The following is a 24,060-nucleotide window of genomic DNA, read 5'->3' as shown; positions in this document are numbered from 1 at the left end:
TCTGTTGATATTTCTATCTGTAAGGCATCTGTTCTTAAGAGTCTTCACCTAGCTCTATGTTAAACTGATTTATCAACAGACTTACGAAAGGTTTGAAGTTTCATGAATATTTCTTCTTTCTCTTTGATTAAGGCGTTTATAGAAGAATGAACTGAACACATGTATTCTATCAGCATCTTCTTTTTTCAGCTTTTCAAGTACCAAATACCTAATTAGTTTAAAAAAAAGGAAAGAAAAATTAATGGAGGTTTTAACTCAAAGTACTCAGCACCAGAGTAAAAACGACAGCCAACAGTTTCTCCCCACCAAATTGTAGCAGCTTCTCACAGAATAGCTATTTGGAGGTGACTATCTACAGGAACTAATTAATGCAAAATTTGTGTAAATATTTCAAGGTATTATTTCTCTGCTCAATCAACAAGCTGTTCTGCTGCTGTTGTATTTATTTATATTTCATGGCAGGAAAACAAATTTTCAAAGAGTTTGTTACATAAAGACCTATCTAGGAGACCTGTGTTTTGTATTTGAGCCACCAGATCACCAAACAGTCCCAAGAGCGACACATTCATTTTCTTTTTACTTCTAAAATACATTAATAGACTAAAAAATATACATACGCACCTTATGTGTAGCATAAAACCATGAGCATGTAGCAATTTAATACATTTCTAACATCTGTAGCATCAGCGACACCACAAAATTAACTTACATATTACATTAATCAAAACTAATGAAATTCCAAGAAACGCAAATACTCTGGAAAGAACAACTGAACTTACAAAAAGCTTTTTTTTCTTTCAGTTAAATTTGCTCTTGAGATGTTAAAAAGTTGCAAAGAACCTTTATCCAAGTCAGAACAATGTCACTGTCAAGTAGGACAGGAGAAGAACCAAAACTTCTTGCAAGATTACAAAACAACCTTTAAAATAGCTATACATAATTTAGTATATAAATTATATACTCCATAGTTGGGAGACCAAGTGTTATCAACTGACCTATGAATTTTCAATGTCAGAACTTTTCAAGCTTCAAAGTAAAAGATGACTAAAAACTGATGTGAAATAAAACTTACTTTAAATAAAAATCAATAATAACATCATTTAAAAATTCTCCTTCATTTAGACAATGGAGGTCTTCGTTGGTCACAGAAATACCACCTTTAGCTGGAGAAGGTGGATAAACTATCAACCTGAGAAGAAAAATACATTCAATAAGAAGTATGAAATGCAAAAAACCCTCAGAGAATTATTACACAGCAAAGATAAGTATCTTACTTTTCTATAGGACCAATAAATACTGTATGTGGTTCGCCAATTTCTTCATCATCATCAAAAAATGGTAACTGTTTATTTCGCTGCTGCATTTTGGACTCAGAAGCAACCTTAAGAGAACAGAGTCAATATTAATTTGCATGCTGTGCTCAATTTTACGAAAACGTAATAAACTTTGTGAAATCCAGCAGTGTAATACCCATTTTTTTGAGGACTTCATGTTTGTGGGTAAAGTCATCTATTATATTAAGGTCTTTGCTCATTTCTTGCAGAGTCACAAAACTTTCTAATTCTTTGGAAAGTAGTTTAATGAAAGCATTAATTAAATGTAACTACAACAGTGCAACTTAATTTCTTGTTTGAAATATTATAATTTTACGAGTTGGAAAAAATTATTTTGTCTGATTATAGTAAAGATTTCTCATCCCTTAATAATTTTTAAATAACAACATTATTTGTGGACCGCTGTACAACCTTACAATCAAACTAAACCTCCTAAAAAGTACTGTGAATGCACAGACCATTTCCCATAGTTTCATAATCCACCACGGACCAGTCTGGGAATTTTCATATAAAAGCCAGCTAAAGTTGATGGAATTTTTTTTGGCTAACACACTATCCTTAGTGTATTTGTAACCCACAAAATATAATGACTTTGTTCTAAAACAAAAACACAATTACATTTTTAATTTTGCTTTCTCTGTGAGATGGGCTTCCTTTGGAACTGTCCTCCAAGCACTTAGTAAATGCAACAAGCCTGGCATTGGCTTCTTCAAAGGAAATTTTCACAAAGAAGTCAGAAATATTATTTCTAATACCGATGTCCGTAATTATTTTTTCAAATATTGAATTTGCATGAGGATCAAGACCAGTTTCAAAAATCAAAATTATGTACTGTTCTTCCTGACCTGCAAAAAAAGCAGAGAGAAAATTACTCATTTAGGAATAAAATAAAATAAAGCATGCTGTAATTATAAACAGATTTTATGGAATTGTTGGCCAACATGAGTACACACTGCTGATATTGTATGTAAGAACTAATACAGACGTGAGCAGACAGACGGAAGGACTAACTGCCAAACCTTTCTTATCTGCATTTGCAAAAAGAGTGCATTCAACTTCTACCTTAATCAAGAAATGTTAAATATTACACCTGATAATTTTTTAAATGACACTAAAGCAAAGCTAGAACATATTTTGAAATAAAATCTTCTTCGCTTACTAAGAGTAGGACTCTGTAACCAATACTTTCTCTTTTTCTTACTGCAGTTTCTATTGTTTCACTACAATTCCAAAAATTATATATTCAGCATAATTTCCTCTCTGATCCTAGAAGCTGGAGAGAATGACTCAGATCAATCAGCTATTATATAAATATCATCCACTTATATGATCTGAAAAATCAAAAAGCAGTAAACTGCACTGAGAGGAATTATTTTACACAGTCAGGAAAAGGAATAGGATTCAGGCTGCAAATCCCAGTCTTACGTTGCCGCCAAACACAGAGCTGCCAGGACCTGTTTTTCTGTAAGAGGAGTGTCAGACACAAGCATAACCATTTCCCTTTGGTCATTCTTAACCCAGCATGCTAACTCTTGTGAAAAATAATTCTTCAGCAGCGTAATTCCCAATTCACTGCACACAGAATTTAGATGTCTAACTGGGATTTAGGTGTTCCTATTTTGGGAGCTAGGCATCCACACACAATTGCTTACACAGCTATGGATACAGGCTTAAATTAATTTCATTGCTTACAAAGCAAAGAGCAACTGTGTTATCACAAAGTGCTCCTAAGTATCAAATGCAATAAAGCAGCTGGATGTAAACTCTCAGTGCCACAGCCTGAGGGAGAAGAGCTGGGCGCTGTGGCACTGCTGAGAGCCATGCCAAGGGAGGGACTTCTCACACAGAAGCTTGTTCCTTTTTTGTGAACACCTGTGTCCACCCGGGGTCTAATTCCTGCTCCCAGAATTGTGGTCAGGACCCCTGCATGCTCTCCAATTAATTCTGTAATTATAAGACTCCTTACAACTTCTTATAGGAGGTGGATAAAACTATTACACAGTATTATGGGAGCACTCAATTCTGAGATTGTTGAAAGCATTCTTCCTCTGTTTGAATGCATTAATGTATGTACAAAACAGTGTGTAAATATAAATAATCACAAAATTTAACCTGAAGTAAAGCCTATTGAAGAGGAAGATGACTCAATGTTACATTTGACAGGTGTGCATATTAAGATTCTAGGACCTTGAAAATTATGCAGGAATCAAATTTAATTTTAATATACATGAAGATAATCCACACATTCTCCAAGCAGGTATTTGTATATCTCACAACATCATTACAAGTATGCTGGGGGGAAAAAACCCAAGGCAACCTATACAACAGTTTCTACTAAACCTAAAGCCTGTCAGCAGAACAACACGGAAAGCAGAATTATTACAAAAGCTGCCATATAAATGTAAAGGCTCATGTACAAAAGCTGAACAAACCAACTTGCTTTCATTCAGTACAAATATTAGTGAAAAATTTATACTAAATTGACTAAGTGTTTTAACTAGCATGTTTCTGGACAAAGAGAATGCCCAACTGTTCTGAACTGTACTCTTTCTCAGCCTGGGAAGAAAACAGTGTCTGAAAAAACACTACATCATCCCCAGCCAATGATGGCCCTTTTAGTCTTAATGCACACATTCACGACCCAAAACACGAAAATACAATTTAAAGTGAATAGTAGACTAAAATTGTTTTACTTACTGTCTCCTTTACATTCGTACCAGACATTATCTTTACTCATTTTCAGTTGATCTCTCAAACTACTGCAGGTTGAAGGTACTGTTTGCAGAAAAACTACTGGCAATTTTCGGACACTACACCATTCACATTTAGTAAGCTCGGAAGTTTTCAGGTTAATCTCTCTGATATCACTTTCTGATTCTATGAGAAAATAATGACATTATATTAAAATATAATAAAACCCTCTAAGTTTCCTTTACAATTTCCCCCTTGATTTTAACAAGAAATCAGTATGTGCTCACTAAATTTCTTAATGTCAAAGTTTTAACACATATGCAAGAAGTGATGGCTTTTTATATCCTAGAAGGCTAAATTCCAATGTCATCTGTCAAGAAAGGAATCAGAAACAAAATGTTTTCTGCCCACCAACTTTAAACTACTTTTTATTCTACATAAAAACCCCCTTTTTTTAAAAAGTCATTTAAATTTGCACTATTGCTATGACACATTTTACAGTAAGTTCGTAAAATTTTCTTTGCACATTTATCTTTGACCAAGTTCCCATATGAAAAATAACTTTAAAAAGAAGAGTATAAACATGCAGAGAAATTATCTGATTGCCTGAGGACACAAAGCACTACTCCTAGCTTATTCCCCCCAAAAACCGTCAGTAACACGGTAAATTTTTAACATTGCATCTGATGCTGCCAATGCCAATGTTGAGTATTTTTCAGGTTTTACTGAATTATAAAATTGGATATAGAGGTGGATATACATGCAAAACTGAAAAAAAAAAAAACCAAAAAAAAAACAACCACAAGGGAAAAAAAAAGAAATAGTATAGTGCTAAGTGCTCCAACAGACACAGCATTTAAGAAGTCACCATTTTTATGCTATTGAGGGATCAGGCGCCATGGAAATAATTTCACCATACAGTGTTTTAACTAAAACCTGATAGCCATTTTCCACAAATTATAGCAAGCTTTTCAGTGTTTTATTTTTAAAAATACATTCATAGCATGAAAGTTCGTAGTTTCTATGCATCTGTATTTTAGATGCAATACAAACTTAAATACTTGACTGAGCAAAGGCTACACTTTTTTTTACAGGCTGTGAGACACCTTTCTGCATGTAATAATGACAAAATACAATAGTTTTCATTTACAAATCGTGACAGCAAAATTCAATAGGACTGGATCTTAAGACTGCAACTTAAGATTACAAAAGGTAACAAAGCTTTCCAGGCCCAGAACAAAACTCTATAAAAGAAAAGAAAGGAAACAGAGCAGGAGTTGTAACTCACCATTTCCAAATTACATCACTATTTCTTTCAGTGACATGAAATATACAACTTTCAGGCCAGAGAAAAAATTACCAAGAGAGATCTAGACAGGAAAGGTCTAAGATACTAGTGTGGTTTTTACTGCCCACTTAACACAATTGAAATAAAAGAACTAATAAAGTGTTAAAAAGGTAACATTTTACAGGATGGTTACTCTTGCTTTTTATGTTTGTTAATCACTTTCAAGAAGACCTTTACCAGTCATCACCACATTATCTACAGATCTTCAAATGAATGATTAGATCAAGCAGAGTCAGACCAGATGAAGTAGAAGAACAACCCGTCTGTACGCGTGTCACGAATTGTGAACCTTCTGTCAGTAGAAGGCAGAGATAATGCAAAAACATTTTGGATTTTATTCACCAGGCAGTTCAGGTCAAATTTGTGCTCTCAATTTTTTTTTTTTTCTCTTATCTGACTACAGGCACCCACCATAATTTTTTGCATAAATGACAAAATGAGAGTGAACATTCAGTTATGATTCACTTGTTAATACCTTTGACAGAGTTACTTCATTCAAAATAAATATATTGAGTGCTAACAAAAAATGAAAAACGTACTCACCTTCTTGACTCTCTAAGCGTATTTTGATATAATCCAGGCAAAACTGAAAGACAACACAACTGTAAGATTTCACATCTTCTGCAAACTGAAACTGACTGAAAGCCTTTAAACTGTTAGCAAACACATTTCAATTGACATAGTATTTAAGTAATAAACATTTCAAAATTAATATTTAAAATGCAAGTTTTAAAAAAACCAAATGTACATTTTAGCACAACTCGAGGCAAGCACATTCTTTATTACTCAGTCTCTTTCAGTCATACTGACTGTTTAAACTTTAGATCTCTCTGAAGTACTCCGTTTTCAAAAACATTTACAATACCCTGAAAAATACACACATTCTATTTCTTCAAAAGAAAATGTCATCTATCAGCATTTAGGCAAATCAAACAATAGCGTTATGTAGAGAGATGGAAAGAAAAAGTAACACCTCTCTGCTGTTTCTGTGGTTACCCCAGCAGTAAGTATGCATTTTATGTGGCTGACTGCATTACAACTAACATTCAAGGTCTCCTTGAAAACTTCCATGTAACTTATAAGGGTAACAACAAAAAAAAATTCTGTAGAAGTAAAATTATTCACCTCTAGGACAACAATTCTTCCTCCCACCTATCAATATCAATTTCCTTGTAGCTATTGTTTTCAATTTTCTTAACAAATGCATGCTAACCCATAACCTCTCCCCAACCATGCAAACAAGTTTTTCAAGAGTGCTGCAGCACAGTATTAAGAACCAGAGCTAGACTGCGTATGTTCAAAAGCAGTAGTAATCTGAGGTTCTTTGGAAATCACGGCCTCTGATGCTAAGAGACAAATTTACTGTTCTCCAGACAGAGGCAAAACATTGTGTTGTTCAAGTACGAAAATAACAATGCCCATCAAAACCTGAAAGGAGAGCTGTGAAAGAACAAGTTTACTTACAATCACAGGTTCCACCACCATTCTGCGCAGCATTCCTATTCGTATACTTCGGCAGTTCAGAATGACACTTTCACAGGAATTTTGATAATTTAGAGGTGCAGCCTCAGTTACCATCTCTTGAGAAATAACTTTACGACGTTTTATTGGAGTGTTAGACACAATGTTCCCAAACTGAAAAGTAATTTTCAAGGTTTCAGAATGTCTCGCTAAGGTTTATTGCTTAACCAAGCTTATTAAAACTAATGACTACATTTTCAGCTACTTTTCTGTTGGTCAACAGGATTACTTACTAGAGCATCCATCTCAAACATATACAGAAGGTAGATAAAAGACTTTTTGTAACACCTGAGGATGCTAATATTGCTACATTCAAGAAGAAAATAAAAGGTAAGCTGACACTTGTAGACACTTTGTTGGCATTTCCAAATCACAAATAGGGCTTCTAAATTGCCAAGACCAATTTATTTTTATCTTTTGCAAACACTATGCAGTCTAGCAAAACAAAGTTATTTTTAATATATTTCATTTAGATAAAAAAGCATTAATGCTGTAAAACCACCACAATACTGGTGGTTTAATTTTTTCTTTCAGTTTTTGTTAATCCTAGCTTTTGGTGACTAATTTTTGAAGTACACTGCACCACCACATTAGCAGAGTACAGTCTTCAAGAAACATAAATAAATAAGCCAAATCAAACTTCCCCAAGGCATCTCTACAGATGTTTTTATGATAGATTCCAAGGTCAGAATACTAAACACTGAAAGAAGGCCATGTGGTGTTTGGCCCCAGTTCAAGAAGTCTCTGGATACTGACTGAAGCTGTAATCTCAATGAGTATCCTGTTAACCAACAGAACGATCTTACAAAAAAAATCTACTAAAATGAAATAAAGCCTGCTGACAGCCCACAGATCAATACATTTATTTTCTGTATCGCTTCTATTGCTCAATTCTGTTGAAGGATTTTCTGTACACTAGTCTTTTCTTTGGTATTCATATTGTTTCATAAAGCTGTCCATGAATAAACATTCTTTTTGGTTACAAAATGCAATTAAACTCCCACAGAAGAACATTCTAAGGGATTCAGTATTTCTATTAAGACTAAATCTCAAAAATTATTTCGAAGTCCCAAATCACTAGTCTATCTTGGCAATAATTCAAAATATACTTTTGGATGCTTCCTTAATTTAATACACTGGAGAAGGTAGAGATTCTAAATCCCTGTAATTAAGATGTTTTCCTAGGCCTCTTGTTGAAAAGAGCTTTTCCTTTTTGTCTGTTAGACTGGCTAAATATTATTGAAAGTTCAAAACGAATCACAGGAAAAACAATAAAACAGCAAACACTGAAGTGATGCTATATTCAAGTAGCCTCTTCAGTAAAGAATTAATAAATATCTTGAGGGAAAGCTGAATAAAGCTTTTTCTATAATATTTAACAAAACTGCTGCGATATCTCCAAATCTTGGTAGTTTCATTCAATCAATGCAAAATTTGTGTTATATTTCACAAAAAAGATTTTATTTCCCCCGTTTTCCAAAGTAAGCTCAGAACCTAAAATAATCTCAACATACAGTGTTATAACTGGTTCGTAAAGACTAGTGAACAGGAACATAAGGATATACAAAAAAAAAGTTCATTTGGGAGAGTTTCAGAAGTCAGACACCAGTGCCTTTACAATGCAATGCTTTCAGTTAATTCAGCACATACTGCCAGGCTATCTTAATTCAAAACTATTTATAATCCAAGCTTTGAGCCTCGCAGCTTTATTGTAGGCAGGAGGTTCACAGCTTCTTATTGACAGTGGTGACTAATTATACCACATATTATAAACATCCATAATTTCATCAACTACAGCACTAGAATGCTGGCTTCTGAATCTCAACATAGCAAGAAGGTTTTGGCATCAGTACTTCAGTGTTCTAACGCATAAAGAATTGGAAATCTGATCAGATTCTCCTGTTGAATCAAACTCACAACAGTGAAACTGGACAAGTGACTCAAGAATTATTTTGATCAGCATTATTAATCCACTACAAATCGCCACGTGGAATTTATTCCTCTAAATAGCTCACTATTGAGATATCTTTTAACACAGTATGAGAAGTGTCCCCTTTAGCCACATTTAAGGTGTGCTCATGGAGTACTTTTTCTCTTTGCTTATCCAATTCTTACAGTAGTACTCAACTAAAAAACACAAGCACCACCACAAAAGCCCTAAAATAAGTGCTATTAATTGGGACAGCTGTCAAAGTATTTTAATTTTAAAGGGCCGTTACTGATCCCAGTGTCTCTTTTCATGTTTAACTTCATAAAGTCTCAACAAGCAACAGCTGGTACTGACATTCTGCTGCAAAGTAAGACCTTGAGCTTCATAGAGAATCCCTGTCCAGTCTCACAGAGTAAACATTCAACACAGAAGCATTTACATTAACAGTGTAATTCAAATCATTATAAATGCTTGTAAAAATGTAATGAACACATTTCCTTATGTTTCCAGTTTTAAATATACAGAGATACTACTTGATGAGCTGCTGAATAAGAAAAACAATCAAATATAGTCAACTTCTGACAATGCAAAACAAGCCTTTACATAATTCCATTTATTATTTGATTCTGGTTTCTTTTAAACAAAGCATTAAATAGTACCTGATCTTTCATTCTTGCTTTTCTTGGTAGTGTGACTGCAATTTCTGTATCTGTTGTTATACTACCTATTCTCTGTTCTATTCCACAACTGTTCTCCTTTAATGCTGCTTCCACCTTTCCTGTAGAAGGAGCTGGGGAGGAGCGGGCTGAATCTGCAGGACGAGGTGAAATGCTTTCCATGCTCCTAGTGCTGCCACTATTCTCGTCCTCATCATCATCACTAGACAAAACAACTAAAAGAAAATATTACATTCTCAACCACTACATTTTTCTGTAACAGAAATTTCTTTTTTCATTCTTGGCTTTTCTTGGTAGTGTGATGGCAATTTCTGTATCTGTTGTTATACTACCTATTCTCTGTTCTATTCCACAACTGTTCTCCTTTAATGCTGCTTCCACCTTTCCTGAAGAAGGAGATAGGGAGGAGCGGGCTGAAACTGCAGGATGAGGTAAAATGCTTTCCATGCTCCTAGTGCTGCCACTATTCTCCTCCTCCTCATCATCACTAGACAAAACAACTGAACAGAAAATATTACATTCTCAACCACTACATTTTTCCGTAACAGAAATTTCTTTTCAAGGAATAACTTAAAAGTAACTTATGTAATTGTCCTGCAGTGCCAAAAAAATTCCACATGTATCATCTTACGGGTTTACTAATGTTTATTTGGAATCTGGTTGCAAGCACTCTCTGCCTTGTTTTTGATTTCTCATAACTAACTACACAAAAAATGGGCATCATTAATCCACCTCTAGACAGAAGTGAACTTTTCTTGGTTCAGTCAAGACATGACAGTAAGTAATACAACCTAAAAACTGACAAGAGAAATTATGACTGAAATCGCTCAAACCAGTAGGATGTGATCTAATCAACTCAGCATAGAACCAGAAACATAATTTCCTTCACTCCAGCCTTCCTGCTTATTAAGTTTACACAGAAAAAGCACAGAAATTAACATTTTACAAATCATGAAATTTAAATAGGTGAATAGCTCAGAAGAAAAAAGGGGGGAAAACACAAAATAAAAATAAAATACTGTCTTTCCTCTGGGGAGAATAAATGATGGAATTCTGCTAAGAATACTTTTTTTTCCCCAAAACCCAAATGTAAGTATTTTTTAAAAAACAAACAAACAAAAGAAAAATAGTCACAAAATAATTTTTGTTTTCCCCAATGTTCATCCTTCTTGAAGAGGACCTCTGCATATGAAAAGGAAATTATTAGAAGTTCTGTCCCTCTTCCCGAGAACATATACATTAAAAATTCCATGCGACATCAGTTATGTAAACCTGCACATACAGTTCCTTCACTATACAATATCCCAGGCTTCCAGCTAATGGCTGTATTCATAAAAAGGTACTTACTTGGATCATTTAGTTCAGATGGTCTCGTACTCCTCTGTCTTAAGCTTCCTGTAATTTTAGGATTTTTTGTCCCAGTTATAAGACCAACTTTTCCATTCTGTCGTAACATAGAATGTCCTACAACCTCGTTACTCAGCAGAATATCCGCTGGACCTTTTCCAACAGCAGAACTATAAAACTTCTTTGTGCTGAACCCTGTACCTGAAGATTTTTGCCCTGTTGAATTCTGATGTATTGAAGAACGCGATAAAGGTCCCACAGATTCACCTAACGTCACAGTTTGTCTAGAGACTCTTTGCAAATCCTTTAGAGAAGCACTTTCACAATGTCGGCATTTGGTCTGATTTTCATTTGCCCTCCCACAATTTGGGCAATCAGTAGAATAATCAATCTGTTCCAAAAGCTAAAGAAGAAACAAACACACAATCAGTAATTGTTCTGTTCAGAATGAATCAGACTATCACTTAGGCTGGAAAAGACCTTTAATATCATCAAGTCCAACCATTAATGTAGAACTGTCAAGTCATCACTAAATCATATCCTCAGACGCCACATCTACATGTCTTTTAAATATCTCCAGGGATGGTGACTCAACCACACCCCTGGGCATCCTCTTCCAATACTTGAGAACCCTTTAGCTGAAGAAATTTTTTGTAATATCCAGTGGAGATTGACAACACTACATTAGCAATTACAGTAAGCAGAGAAAGCAAACATTAAAACACAGATTGTTTAATTTCATTTAAGAAAATGAAAAATGTTTTAAAAGGAACAAACATCATTTGTGGCAATTTTTTTAAGCGGTTAATGTTGGACAATTCAGATTTTCCTTCTTGCCTTTTCTTCCATAATTGAAGCCTTGCACACTGTTCAAATACATATATCCATCAGCAAGACGGTCCAGTTACACCATTTCTGTAAAAACGGTTTCATTGGACAGAAATAAAGTAACCTAAAGATCCACAGTGCATTGCTGGAGAGGATTTGAAGAAACCTTGTAGGTCAAATTTATTTGTCCTTCTGAGATATCTTTTAACAGTCCGGCAAGGCATGCAGGAAAGTTCACTCCTTGAGGGAGATGAAGAAAAGGCCAAGTACATATATTGCTCTAGAGTCCCATGTCACAGAGAAGAAAACAGGACTTGAGGAATAGGAATTCCCCAAGCTTTCAAGAAGCAAGCATGGGCTGCAAGGGAAGATGCGTCCTATCACTGCAAAGACAGGTGTCTTTTGTTTTTCTCACATGTACTAGGTCCCACGTAATTCTGTATTACAAGTGTAGAACTTGGACTTCTAAGGGATTCAATACTAACATATAAACTACAGAATGAATACCAAAGTGAATACGGGACATCTCTAAAGATGAAATATAGTGCATGTTATTGTCTCCTGGAGCACTGAACTCAAATGGCATAACCACTGTACTGTGAATTACTGAAGATAACAAATACCTACATCCCACCAAAAACTTCCGGAATCTACTTTCAAAACACAGCTTTCACAATTTATACCTCCCCCCACTCCCAGATGTGAACACACTTCCAATAGAGGACTTCCTCAGGTGTGGGAAGTAATTTCAAATCCCAAATTTCAAGACGAAAATCATACAGTGAAAATATGTTATTTTTACAAAATTTATGCAATTTAACGAAGATACACATACTGTAGAGAAACAGAAGCAAAAACCCCCAAGTGTATTAAATATATCAGACCCTTAAAATCTGAGCTGTGGGATGAGATAGCAAGTGACATGAACACCAGTGTTGTGCCACAGTGCTGTTACAGGATGTAGTTCTTAGAAAGATACTGCTGACATTAAAATATTCAAGAGAAGGTACCAAGAGTACCCGGAGGATCTTAAGTAGAGAGTAATTGCACCCCTTTACTTCAACCACATGCCAAAAATTTTAAACCAGTTTCCTTATTAACATCTTATTAATTAACTAAATAAGCAATGGAAATCTGTAAGAGCAGTACCAAGTGTTTCAAACAAAAGCTAAGCAGTTATAAAAATCATACATCTATAATTCTTTTTTTTTTTTTGTAAACAACATCTCCTTACAGGAAGTTTTGCTTTGATAGTCAAACAGTGTGACCTGTACGTGGGTACTGTGAAACTTCCATAGTAACCTGGGAGGTTGATAAAAAATACAGAGAGCCTTACAACAATTTTCAAAGTATCTTACATCTGATATTCAAACAAGTTCCCAACAAAAACAATCTGGACGGTGGCATCTGGACCAGAGAATGCCATTTGGACACCTAAGCAGCTACTCTCACTGAAAAAGTAAGCATCTTAATAAAAAAGTACTTGCACCTTTGCAGTGCTTTTATCTTTAAGTAAAGATACTGTTTTGAGTACAGAAAATCATGACACTAAAAAAAAAAATTTAAAATCTGTCAAAAAGCAAAATATTGTTCCTTTATTTCAGCAAGCTAAAATTATCAATGTCTGATTTACTACTCAGCCATTCATTTAAATCACAGATGTTTTTCTTTTCAGTGCAGCATCTCTGTTCAAATCAGAGAAGAAATATTTCACAGCTAGTAGCAATACTAGCACTTAAATATCTCTATCACTGTAACTTTAATTATGTAAACCTTCCTCCCAACTCTAAGGATTTTTAAAACATCAACCTGTTTTACTCCTGAATGTCTGTTTTTAAAATATGCAACAACTTTTAAAGTTCAACAAGAGGTTACAGATTTTTAAAATATAACCCACCTTTGACTGAGTTAAGCATTTTTTTGTAGCTGAAGACAGACTCAAGTCAGATTGATATGAATTGCAATGACCTTTCTGTCGCACCTTTCTCTTAATTTCAGATTCTGATTCTGACTCCTCTGTATTTTCCATTACACTGTCTAGGAGGAAAAGATGCAAAAACATTAACAAGATATGTCCATTCATATACTGTTATAATTATGATCAACTTACTTCTTTACATACACTAACTTGAACTAAACATAAACACATTTTTAAACCTCAAAAAGAGTAAACTGTTTCAAATGTCTCATGATTTGTATGAATTAAAAAAAAATTCCACAAACTGCAAAAATGTTTTACTAATACTATTGCAATGTCTCTCACTGACAATTTTTATCTTATATCTTTGCAAGAGGCTTTAGATTTGCAAATCTCTGCTAACTTCACTGCAAATGGAGGGTCTGCTGCCAAAATCAGGAGGAGATGCTAGACTATGCTGATGCAAATCTTTACTACAGAACTACTTGTGAATGCATTTAGAATAATTGGAAATGTTCTGCATAATTAGGATTTCACATAATCATCATGGTCGGAAGAGACTTTCAAGATCATCTAGTCCAACTATTAACCTGGCACCACTATAATCACTTCTCAACCGTATCTCCAAGTGCCACATCCAGAAGCTTCTTGAACACTTCCAGAGATGGTGACCCTGTCACCACCATGGGCAACTTATTCCAATGCCCAAACACTCTTTCAGTGAAAAGATTTTTTTCTACTAATCTAAACCTCCCCTGGCACAACGTAAGGCTTTTACCTCTTGTACTTGTAATTGAGACAGAAGGCAGAAGAGACTGACCCCCACCTAGTTACAGCATGTTTTCAGGTAGTTCTAGAGAGCAATAAGGTCTCCCCCTAGCCTCCTCTTCTCCAGGCTAAAGTCCCCCAGATCCCTCAGCTGCTCATGTTAAGACCTGTGCTCCCGACCCTTCACTAGCTCTGCTGCCCTTCTCTGGACACACTCATGTCCTTCCCTAGTTGAGGGGCCCAACACTCGATACAGCACTCGAGGTGTGGCCTTCATCAGCGGTGAGTACAGAGGGACAATCACTTCCCTGGTTCTGTTGGCCACACTACTATTGATACAGGCTAGGATGCAACTGGCCTCCTTGGCCACCTGGAAACACTGCCAAGTATCAAGCAGCAGATTTACTCCTTCAGATTTACTCCTTTGACACAAGACACAGTAGTACAGTGAATTATACTGTCATATCCTGTTTTATACTGGGACATTCATTTAAATACTGTAACAGTATAGAAACACAGAAACCCATGAATTAAATCTCACTCTGTGCATTCTAAGAAGTGGAATGTGTTGTACAAGAGTGCCCTGATTGGTTTCATGTTAAAGTGCTATTTACAGTCCTTTAATCGCAGTCTCCATATTGGAAGTTTTTTTAAGACTGTATTTTTTTTAATAGGTATGAACACTTTTTCAATATACATACAGATAAACATCCCACTCTGAGAAGACATCTCAAAACTAAAGACTGGCTCATTTTCAAAAAATAATTACTAATAGGTGGGGGTTTTTTCTAAGTTAACTTTACTTTAGTGTAGTACTGCTGAAAATCTACTTAACATTAACCTAAAATAGCACAGCAGAACCACTTTGCCAGTACAGGTGACTACACAGCTAAATATAGGTTTACAGACTGTATCTATACTAACAAAGCTTAACAAAACACAGGGTATTTTCTTTTCCAATTTCATAATTTCCACACCTCAAACCAAACTGTGTTTTTTTCTACTGCACCTCCATCAGCATACAGCGCTGATGCGGGTTCTTTTTATTAACTCCCTCAGTATATGAATACACTTCACACCAAGTGCTGGCTACTACATCGCATTTTTGTTGTACCAACACTGTTACAGAAGTTCCTCATCAATAATTCACAAACAAGCTGGAGGTTTGGGCTCAAACTAGCTAACTCCAGAGATCAGCTCCATCTCCAATTTTATGGTTCTAGATTTTCCCTATATATGTGGTTTTTAAAATAACTGAAGCCTAATTTACAAATATTACATGACTGAACTAGCTGCAGAAATGTCATGAAGGGCAAAGTCCTCCCTTCATGCACAAACTTGTACAAAACTAGAATAACACGATGTAAGGCTGTAAGTATATACACTAAAGGTTATAAAAGATTTGGCAACACACCTGCCCAAATCAGGTACTAAAAAAATTATTCTGCTTAGAAGAAATGAGAACTCAAAAGATAACTTACCTACTCCTTGAGACCGTGGTAATCTAATGTGGTCTGCCTCTACCTTCTGAAGCTGAGGTGGGTATTCTTTTCTGGAAAATGAATTAGACGTATGGTTGTTCTTTCAACAGACATCATTAAAATTTAGTCACAATTATATACGAACAAAACAAACCTGAAATGTATCTGAAAGCTATGAATAAGTAGCTTCTCCTATTACATGCTATTTGTACACATAAAAAAGCATTACCAGAATGATAGGAACAGCCACAGTAAATGTTTTGAAGTGTTTCTGATCTAAATCTCCTCTATAATAATGAACAGTTCTGGAGTCTGTCACTTTCAGACCCAAGTCTCCAAATACTGAAGCCTGCATCTTCTCCTCCTCATTCACGAAAAACAAGACAGATACTTTTAAAAGCCAAGAATAGAAACAACTATTATTTTAATATTAAAGTAGATTCCACAAGTCCCGCAACTTAAAAAACAGGAAGAGAAGATGCAAAACAGAGAAAAGAGATCCGATGTCAAAAACTGTTGTGACCAAAAACCAGAAAGAACAAGACAGCAGACATGGTTCCTATATATTTGTTTTTAAAATATTGTGATATAGATAAATTACTGGATAATAAGTCTTTTGTTGGTATAACTTGCATAATATAGATATCATATATTTTTGTGCAAATTAATGCAATATATGGCATTATAGCGAGATTTCTCTGAGCCTCCTGAAAGATGTTTTCAGTTTACACATGTGTGTCAAATCATGCTAATACCAAATTAAGATTCCTGAAGCTCAGCGCATGTGGGTTACTGTTTGCAGCACTTTTCTTTCTCAGTGCTTACTCAGCTCTGCAGCTATAGATTACTGTTCTTGTCATAACAGAGGATGGCACACATCTGAAACACAGCAGACCTTGCCAACAAATTCAGCAGAAACTGGTTTTATTGGAAAATTAAGCACTGGGCTGCAAATGGGTTACACACATCCCACACTGCTACCTCTGATTACAAGGACATTAATCAACAGCAAGGGGGCAAAGCAAACAGCTGTAGGCAGTAACATCTCCACTAACAGCTAAATTTTGAGGACCCATCTGACAAAAACTTGGCTATGGCTGAAGTAGACTTTAGCTCTAGGTATAAGATTTTATTTCTTTCAGCACAGCATTTCCTAATGCATCAAACTGTAAAACCTTTGGATTTTCTGCATTTCTAGGTAATATTATTAACTAACATCTTTGGAACAAGATTAATCTGCAATGCCCTTTGGGGTATTTCTTACCAAATACCAAACACATTTGACTGTGTTGATGGGCTGCAGCTTTAAAGAAAATTCTGGCAGTAAGAAGGATGGAGAAACAAGCACGGCTTCACAGAATGTAGAGATGTCGTGGTACTTAATCACGACTGCTGGCACACATATCACAGATGACAGATTAGGTAGTTTATTTGTTACTGATTGTGTCAAATGTGTTTCGAAACAATCCTGCTCCCCAGAAGTTTTTTTAATACCTGCATACACAAAAACTGAACCAAAACTGGAAACTCAGTATGAATATTTATTCATAAATTAAACACAGTATTTTTTTTGATCATTCTCCTTAAAAATCCAAATCATATGGGATTATTTTAAGGCAGAACTAGTGGAAATAAAAGGCAGAGCTCGAACTCATCATTAGGTAATGAGAAGCTGTACTATCAAAACCAATGCTAATGACATTCTAAAGGGTAAAAAACCTGTAACATCATTTTAGATTTGAAAAACATTGCAGTAAGGATGCAGAAGCTGCTGTCTCATGTGTCGTAATTATCTTTCACTAGTATTTCATAACAGTAAATTTTGTTTTGAACATAATTTCAACTAGAAAACAAAGTTGCGCCTCTGAGCACAGTGTTTGTTTTAGTTAGTTATTTGCCTGAACAGCTGCAGATCCAGTAACACCTTCTCCAGTAAAATACTTAGTACGCTGAGCCATTTAATTGCGTGTGAGTGAAGAAACAGAAAGGAAACGTGGTTGTTTTTTAAATCAAGCATTACGCCTACCTTTAAAAGGACTATTTGCAAAAGAAAAAAAATCTTAAATTTAAAAACATACAGCACTTCAAAACAAATGCCTTTTTGCTGTTAAACCCTACCCAAAACTAAGTCTTCCATTTCAATGGGAATAACTGCGGGATCAAACAGCTGAGCTGATCAAGATGCAACATTACCCATATACCGTGTCTAACAGTTAAAAAAAACAATGTTCAGAGGTGAAACAATTTTAGGCATCTTGTTTATCTCCTAGATTATAAGCACTTTTAATACTTTTAAGTACAAGGGAAGTAGACAAGTATTTGATAAAAAGCAATCTCAAGAAGTAGTAAAGCATCAAACAGCAAAACATCAATTACAGTAGCAAGAAAGATCAAGCTTTTTCCGCAACACACAGGACTGAAATACTGAGGCAGTCTGGACTGTGCAGCATCATGAACTTTTGTCAGATCTTAACAGCTAAATGCTAAAGTATTCTTGACTAAGTGTGTTTTGCCCAGACAGAACAGTGTCACTGATTTTGTATTTTCAGCAAACATTCATTATTACTGCTATATTCTCTTGCTGATGGAATTGGACCTTAGTATCTTCACACTGGCCTGGCAGACAGACCTTTATGAAACACTCCAGCAGAAGTGACATTTTCACTTAAAATTTCTTCTCTAGGAAAACAAAAAACAGAAAAGTGGTGGGGGGAATGAGGGGAAGGGGCAGGCACGTAACTTCTGGCTATGCCAGAAAACAAACATAAAGAAACACCTGGATCTGAGAATTTGGGAGACAGTGCTACCTATGATTTGGCACAAGCCACACTAAAAAGGCTGCACCAACTCCTAATTTTGTTGAGGTGCAGGCTTACACAAGAGCTGTGTTTAATGCACAGCCTGGCTCTTTGAGAGGCTGCCTACTATTTGGAGATGTACCACTCCAGGTACACTGTTGGTTTCTACATCATTATACAAAAAGAGAGTAAAGCACAATAAGATTGAAGCACAAAGGTGCTGAGGTGAGATTTACCTTCAGCGTGTGTTAGATGAAGAGCAAAGTACAAAAGCCAAAGACTGAAAAGAGAAGCAGCAGCACAGGGAATAGGGTTTTCAGAACACAGGTCAGTAACCCCATTTGGCCCAGAAAGTCAGGAGCTGCCGCTGCACTTATCGTGACAGTAATGATTAAAGCTAAATTTAGCAGCTCCTGCCCACATCATCTTCCCCTGCTAGGACAACAACAAAAAGCAGGCAAAGAAAAAGGAACATATCCAGTAGTACTGGATGAAGAAGCAGCAGGTGTCCCCATGAGAAAATTAAGATCACAAAGCATGGAACTCAAACCTTTTCTTCTATGCCACACGGTGACACTAACTGGCTGGTATCTATTTGATAGCTCTTTTAAGAAGTAACAAAAGACAGTAAAACAGAAAGGCTTGATTTTAGTTCTGAATTTGAAATAAATTTAGAAAATCCTGAATTCACAAAGGACTGTGCTATTTATATCATTATTAGTTAAACATTATATATACTTCGTAAACAATGCAACCTGGTATCAAGCTCCTACTGCCAAAAGCCACCTATACAGACAGGAAATTCACAAAAATTCAATTAATTCATTACTATCAAGAGAACATTTCCACTAACACATAAATTTGAGCTATATATGAAGAAAAATAAATGTACTGTATTTCATACTGCTAACAAAATATTACCAGCAGTAAACCAGATGCAAAACAAGTGAGAAATGACCCTGAAATGAGCAATGAAAAACCAGTGTGTCAGGTTTTGCTATACATTTTCGGTTAACTGCTTTAACATATGCACTTCATGAACAAAATATATACAGTAATGCAATAAAAACCTTTAATGCTATTCAAACCAAGCTGAGAAGATAGAGTGAAGGCTGTTAAACAGCCTCCTAAGAGCTTCAGAATCATTTTACTATGATGCTTCAGAACCATTCTATTACGCGAAGTTCGCTGCTCTACAAAAAGAATTAGCAGTCAATTCTTAAAATCCAGAGAATGTTGATGCAATTTTGCATTGGATATAATTTCCAGTGGAAAATTACCCAAAATTCACAGTAACACAGCATTACTTAGAGATGGACGTAAAAGTCCTTTTTCAATAAGAGAGTAAGTGAACCATAAAAATGGAACTAAAAACAATCAACCCCTATCACATATGAGCAGATATGATTGACTGGATTGAATAATCTTTAACTAGCATTAATATAGCACTCAATCAGTTAATTTTCTTAATGTTCATTGCCATGCTCATTTGATCAACAGTAAGCTTACCTTTCCTTTCGGTCCAGATTGCTTAAAATATGAAAAAAGAAAAAAACACATAAGATGTAAAGCCCCACATGTGTTGCACATCACTAAATGCAAAAGTTATTAAACATAAATTTTAACTGTTTCATTGTCTCTTGCACTCACCAGTCTAATTTTCAAACAAGCATTATAATTTTTTCACCACATTTTTTGTCAAAGTAATTAAAAATGCACAAACGTTACTTCACAGACAGCAACAGTCAGTGGTCTAAATACGACATTGACTTGACTCTTTTTCAATGTGCAAAATTTGATTAATCCTGAACTTAACCTGGTCATCTCAATTCTCTTGCACAGCAAAAGCCAGTAAGATAGAATTCTAATACATGATTATCAAGCCTCATTTCCAATCACAGAATCATTAAGGCTGGAAAACACTTCAAAGACAGAGGCCAACCATTAAAACAATCCCTTATCACCATGGAAAAGAGAAAATAATTATGTAAGAATTTGTTTCCAACTATTCAAAAAAAAAAAAAAAATCTGTTTAAATTGAGGAACAAATTCCAGCATCAGTCCTTAAATGTTTAAGAAACCACATGGAAAGGCTAGAGAAGGATAAATGGGAACCTCCTTCTGAGGTTTAGGTCAAAAAAATCACCCAAAAGAACCTAGGAACTAGGGCCACTAGTTTTACAAGCATCTCCTTTAACATGAGTTAACATAGAAATGAATGTAGCTGATACTCACAATTCTGGTCCTTTGTATACCAAGACTGATATAAAAATAAATCTAACTAAGCTTACCACACAGACAACTTGAAAATAGCATCTACATGTCTTCTGTCTTTTCAAAATTTGTAATATGGAATGCTGTAAGCTTTTAATCTATTTGACTGTTCCTCCCAAACATCAAAAGCCTAACAAACTTCCGACCTACATGCATTACATTAACTGTATTCTAAAACAGAACAAATTCAAATTGTTTCCTGTTTTACTTCAGCCAAACTAAACAGAGTAATGATATTACACAGTAATAAAAACTCATCCTCCTTTCCTTTTCACAAACAGAACACTCACAAGAATAGAGCAAACTAATTCTCTTGTCACTCAGAAAACAGCAGGAGTGGAAGCAAAGCAGGTAAGAAAGCAGTCCTGATAATCCTACAGAGTGCAGTATGAAAGTACATTCCATCTCCATAGTGCTCTGGGAAGAGAGTAAATGGACTTCAAAACTGAATGTGACTGTGGCAACTTAAAACTGGGGCACGAGGTAATGAGCCAGTGCTGTGTGAAGGTGGGGAGAAATTGCTCCTGGCTGGAGCTAGCCTTTACAAACACACACTGCTTTTGTGGAGGTCACACCCCAGTTTATCAATCCAGTCATATCCAAACCATGTCTGTATGGAGCCATATGCAGTAGCTTTGCATTCTTGGCATAATTAATATGTAACTTGGATTAACTGTTCACAGGTGCTTCGAAGAGTCACCACCCTGTTAGGGAACACATACCCAATGCTAAGGACACTTAAAGGCAGGGAGAAAATTTCCAGAATGCCTGATATTATACACTGTCATTACATTAGATGCCTTACTTGTTTTAAAATCCCTCAAGAATATAATGCATTTAAAGGAGTTCTTACTTTTATACCTCAGGAAGATTAAGAGATGAGAATTCTAGATTGATCACTGTCCCTACCGTTTCATGCAGCTCATGCACAAGATTTGTTAAACATGCAGTACATACATGCTATTTCAGTGTCAAGTGCTGAAGAACAGTCAGCCAAAAGCAAGACAGAACTATGCATCCATTAAATGAAGCAAAATAGTCTGAACCAACTACAACACTAGGCCAAGCTACATCTGAAAATCTGTTGTATCAGACATGAACAAATTTTAATTTAATCCCCAGATTCCACTGAAAAAAACCATGAATGTTTATCATAATAATATTTTGAAATACCAAATTTTGTTGTGCTAGAAACTTGCACATTACATATGAGAGCAACTATATATATGCATACATATATATATACACACACATATATATGCAACTATACTCAGCCAGACTTTAAATTAACATGCATGTGCAAAAAAGTTGCAGAAGGGGATAAGAAATGCAGTACATACACAAATCATACACAAACTCAACTTGACAGAGATTGTAATTGAGTTCACAGTCAGTTTGCTCCACGTGATACCATCCCCACCCAAAGAACCCTGCGTAAGTAACAGAATCTGTAATGTCAGTGCCAGAGACTAAAACTGCTCAGCTGCTTTAATAATGTTTTTATTTTTGGTTATTCTTTCAAGAATCTAGTATAGATTTAAGTACAATATATTAGGTTAGACAAAATTATTTTCCCCATGTTGTTACTGATTATCACACCATAGAACAATCTATAGATGCAAAAAATTAACAGAACACAACTTTGTGTCACTTGGAAATTAGCATAGGAAAACAAAACCTAACACTTCAGAGCTCAATTTCCATGCTACCCACTCTTTTGTCTGTATATATATACACCAAGAACTTCATTCTTGGTCTGCCCCTCACATTTTCTGCAAATACTCCTTTTTGAGGAATCACCATCAGCATTTACTTTTAAACTCAACTATTGCCTAATGTCATTAAAGACTAGCCAAAAAAGGATATCAAAAAATTCCTACACAAGGAAAAATACATGACCAAAATATATTACCCACTTCATATGGTCTGGAATTTCATATTATGGTCAGTTTTAAACAGTCCTATTTTAGTTGGCTTTTTTCTGACTATTGCCTTCTCACTCAGAAACCTACCTTTTTAACATCAAGTAGTCCTGAAATCCCTCTTCTTTTATTTATTAAAAAAAGCCTGTCAGGAAGCCACATTTTATTAGTTTTCAATCCTCTAACTCAGAAACAGATTTAGAAGCTTTTAGAAAGCAGTCAGTTGAGTCAGAAGCTACTGGAATTAAACATCATTTGCGAAGTTTCTATGTAAAGCTCACCCTCAGTCAATTAGATCATGCTGGTTCTGATATCCTCCAGTAACAAAGCACTGCTTAGGATTTTTATGACTGTTTCCTGCCTCTAAAACTCCAAAAATATTACTAGCATAAGAGTTAATTGTCTGTTGCTAATGTAAATGAACTACAATAACAATCCTAAAAGAAAACACAGTCAGAACACTCAAGATGACTACTACCCAATTACTTCACACAATATTCAGCTTGCCTATGTTGTGCATTAGTTTCCTTCCTGCACGTCACACATGCCAAGTCACTACCTTTTTTTCTTCTCATTACATTGTAGGCTTATAAAGAAGCAAGTCCCACAGGCACAAAAGGCAAGCAGGCAAATCTAACACCCACTGAAGATAAAGAATCTTTGGAGCAGGTTGAAGAAACCTATGGCACTCAACTTAGTAAATTAAATCCATTTTGACTGGCTGCTTAAAGAACCATCTCACAACAAAGCTCAATCAAGTACACAAGTATTACCAAAGTCAACATTCAGAGCAATCTTGCATGGTTTTGTTTACTTCAAATTATTTTCATTAGCACTGCAGATCAGAATTTTATCCCTCAGAATTACAAAAACCCCCACAAACAAACAACTCCTACCCAAAAAACCCCCACAAATAAACAAAAGCAAGCACAAACACACACACACAAACAAAACCCATCAGAAAGGTAAGGGCATGAATGTTTAGAGAAGCTCCACATTTTTCTCAATGAGACACTGAACAAAAATATTCTAAAAAGGATTTCATGCAAGAAAAAGTACAGCTGATTCAGCCTAAACCACAGTGATAACATAAACCCCCACCCTTCAGCTTAACTCACAGTAAAAACTGCCAATCCTTTTTAGTCATCAGCCTTGCACTAATGGTAAGAAATGTAAAGAAATGTAAAGAATTGAAAAGAGAGCTACCTACTACTGCATCTGCT

The 24,060-nt window shown here is 35.4% G+C and overlaps 1 protein-coding gene across 4 annotated transcripts in view; it reads right to left on the bottom strand.

Moving 5' to 3' along the window:
• The window catches only part of SENP6 (SUMO specific peptidase 6), a 70,920-nt gene that overhangs the window by 15,572 nt on the left and 31,288 nt on the right, over positions 1-24,060 (bottom strand). For 3 of the 4 annotated variants that reach the window (XM_032104849.1, XM_032104845.1, XM_032104846.1), the window contains exons 6-17: positions 20,151-20,171; positions 15,844-15,914; positions 13,574-13,713; positions 10,849-11,251; positions 9,484-9,716; positions 6,838-7,008; positions 5,917-5,959; positions 4,032-4,211; positions 1,953-2,179; positions 1,275-1,381; positions 1,073-1,189; positions 86-208 (exon numbers count right to left, since the gene is read on the bottom strand). In XM_032104849.1, coding sequence (XP_031960740.1) covers positions 86-208; positions 1,073-1,189; positions 1,275-1,381; positions 1,953-2,179; positions 4,032-4,211; positions 5,917-5,959; positions 6,838-7,008; positions 9,484-9,716; positions 10,849-11,251; positions 13,574-13,713; positions 15,844-15,914; positions 20,151-20,171 — 1,836 coding nt within the window. The remainder of the gene's footprint in view (positions 1-85; positions 209-1,072; positions 1,190-1,274; positions 1,382-1,952; positions 2,180-4,031; positions 4,212-5,916; positions 5,960-6,837; positions 7,009-9,483; positions 9,717-10,848; positions 11,252-13,573; positions 13,714-15,843; positions 15,915-20,150; positions 20,172-24,060) is intronic. The other variant, XM_032104847.1, reaches the window with a different exon arrangement.

The sequence above is a fragment of the Corvus moneduloides genome, chromosome 3, assembly GCF_009650955.1.
Source record: "Corvus moneduloides isolate bCorMon1 chromosome 3, bCorMon1.pri, whole genome shotgun sequence".
Classification (NCBI taxonomy): Eukaryota; Metazoa; Chordata; class Aves; order Passeriformes; family Corvidae; genus Corvus; species Corvus moneduloides.
The sequence above is the reverse complement of the archived record's forward strand: the minus strand, read 5'-3'. Positions and strand labels throughout refer to the sequence as shown.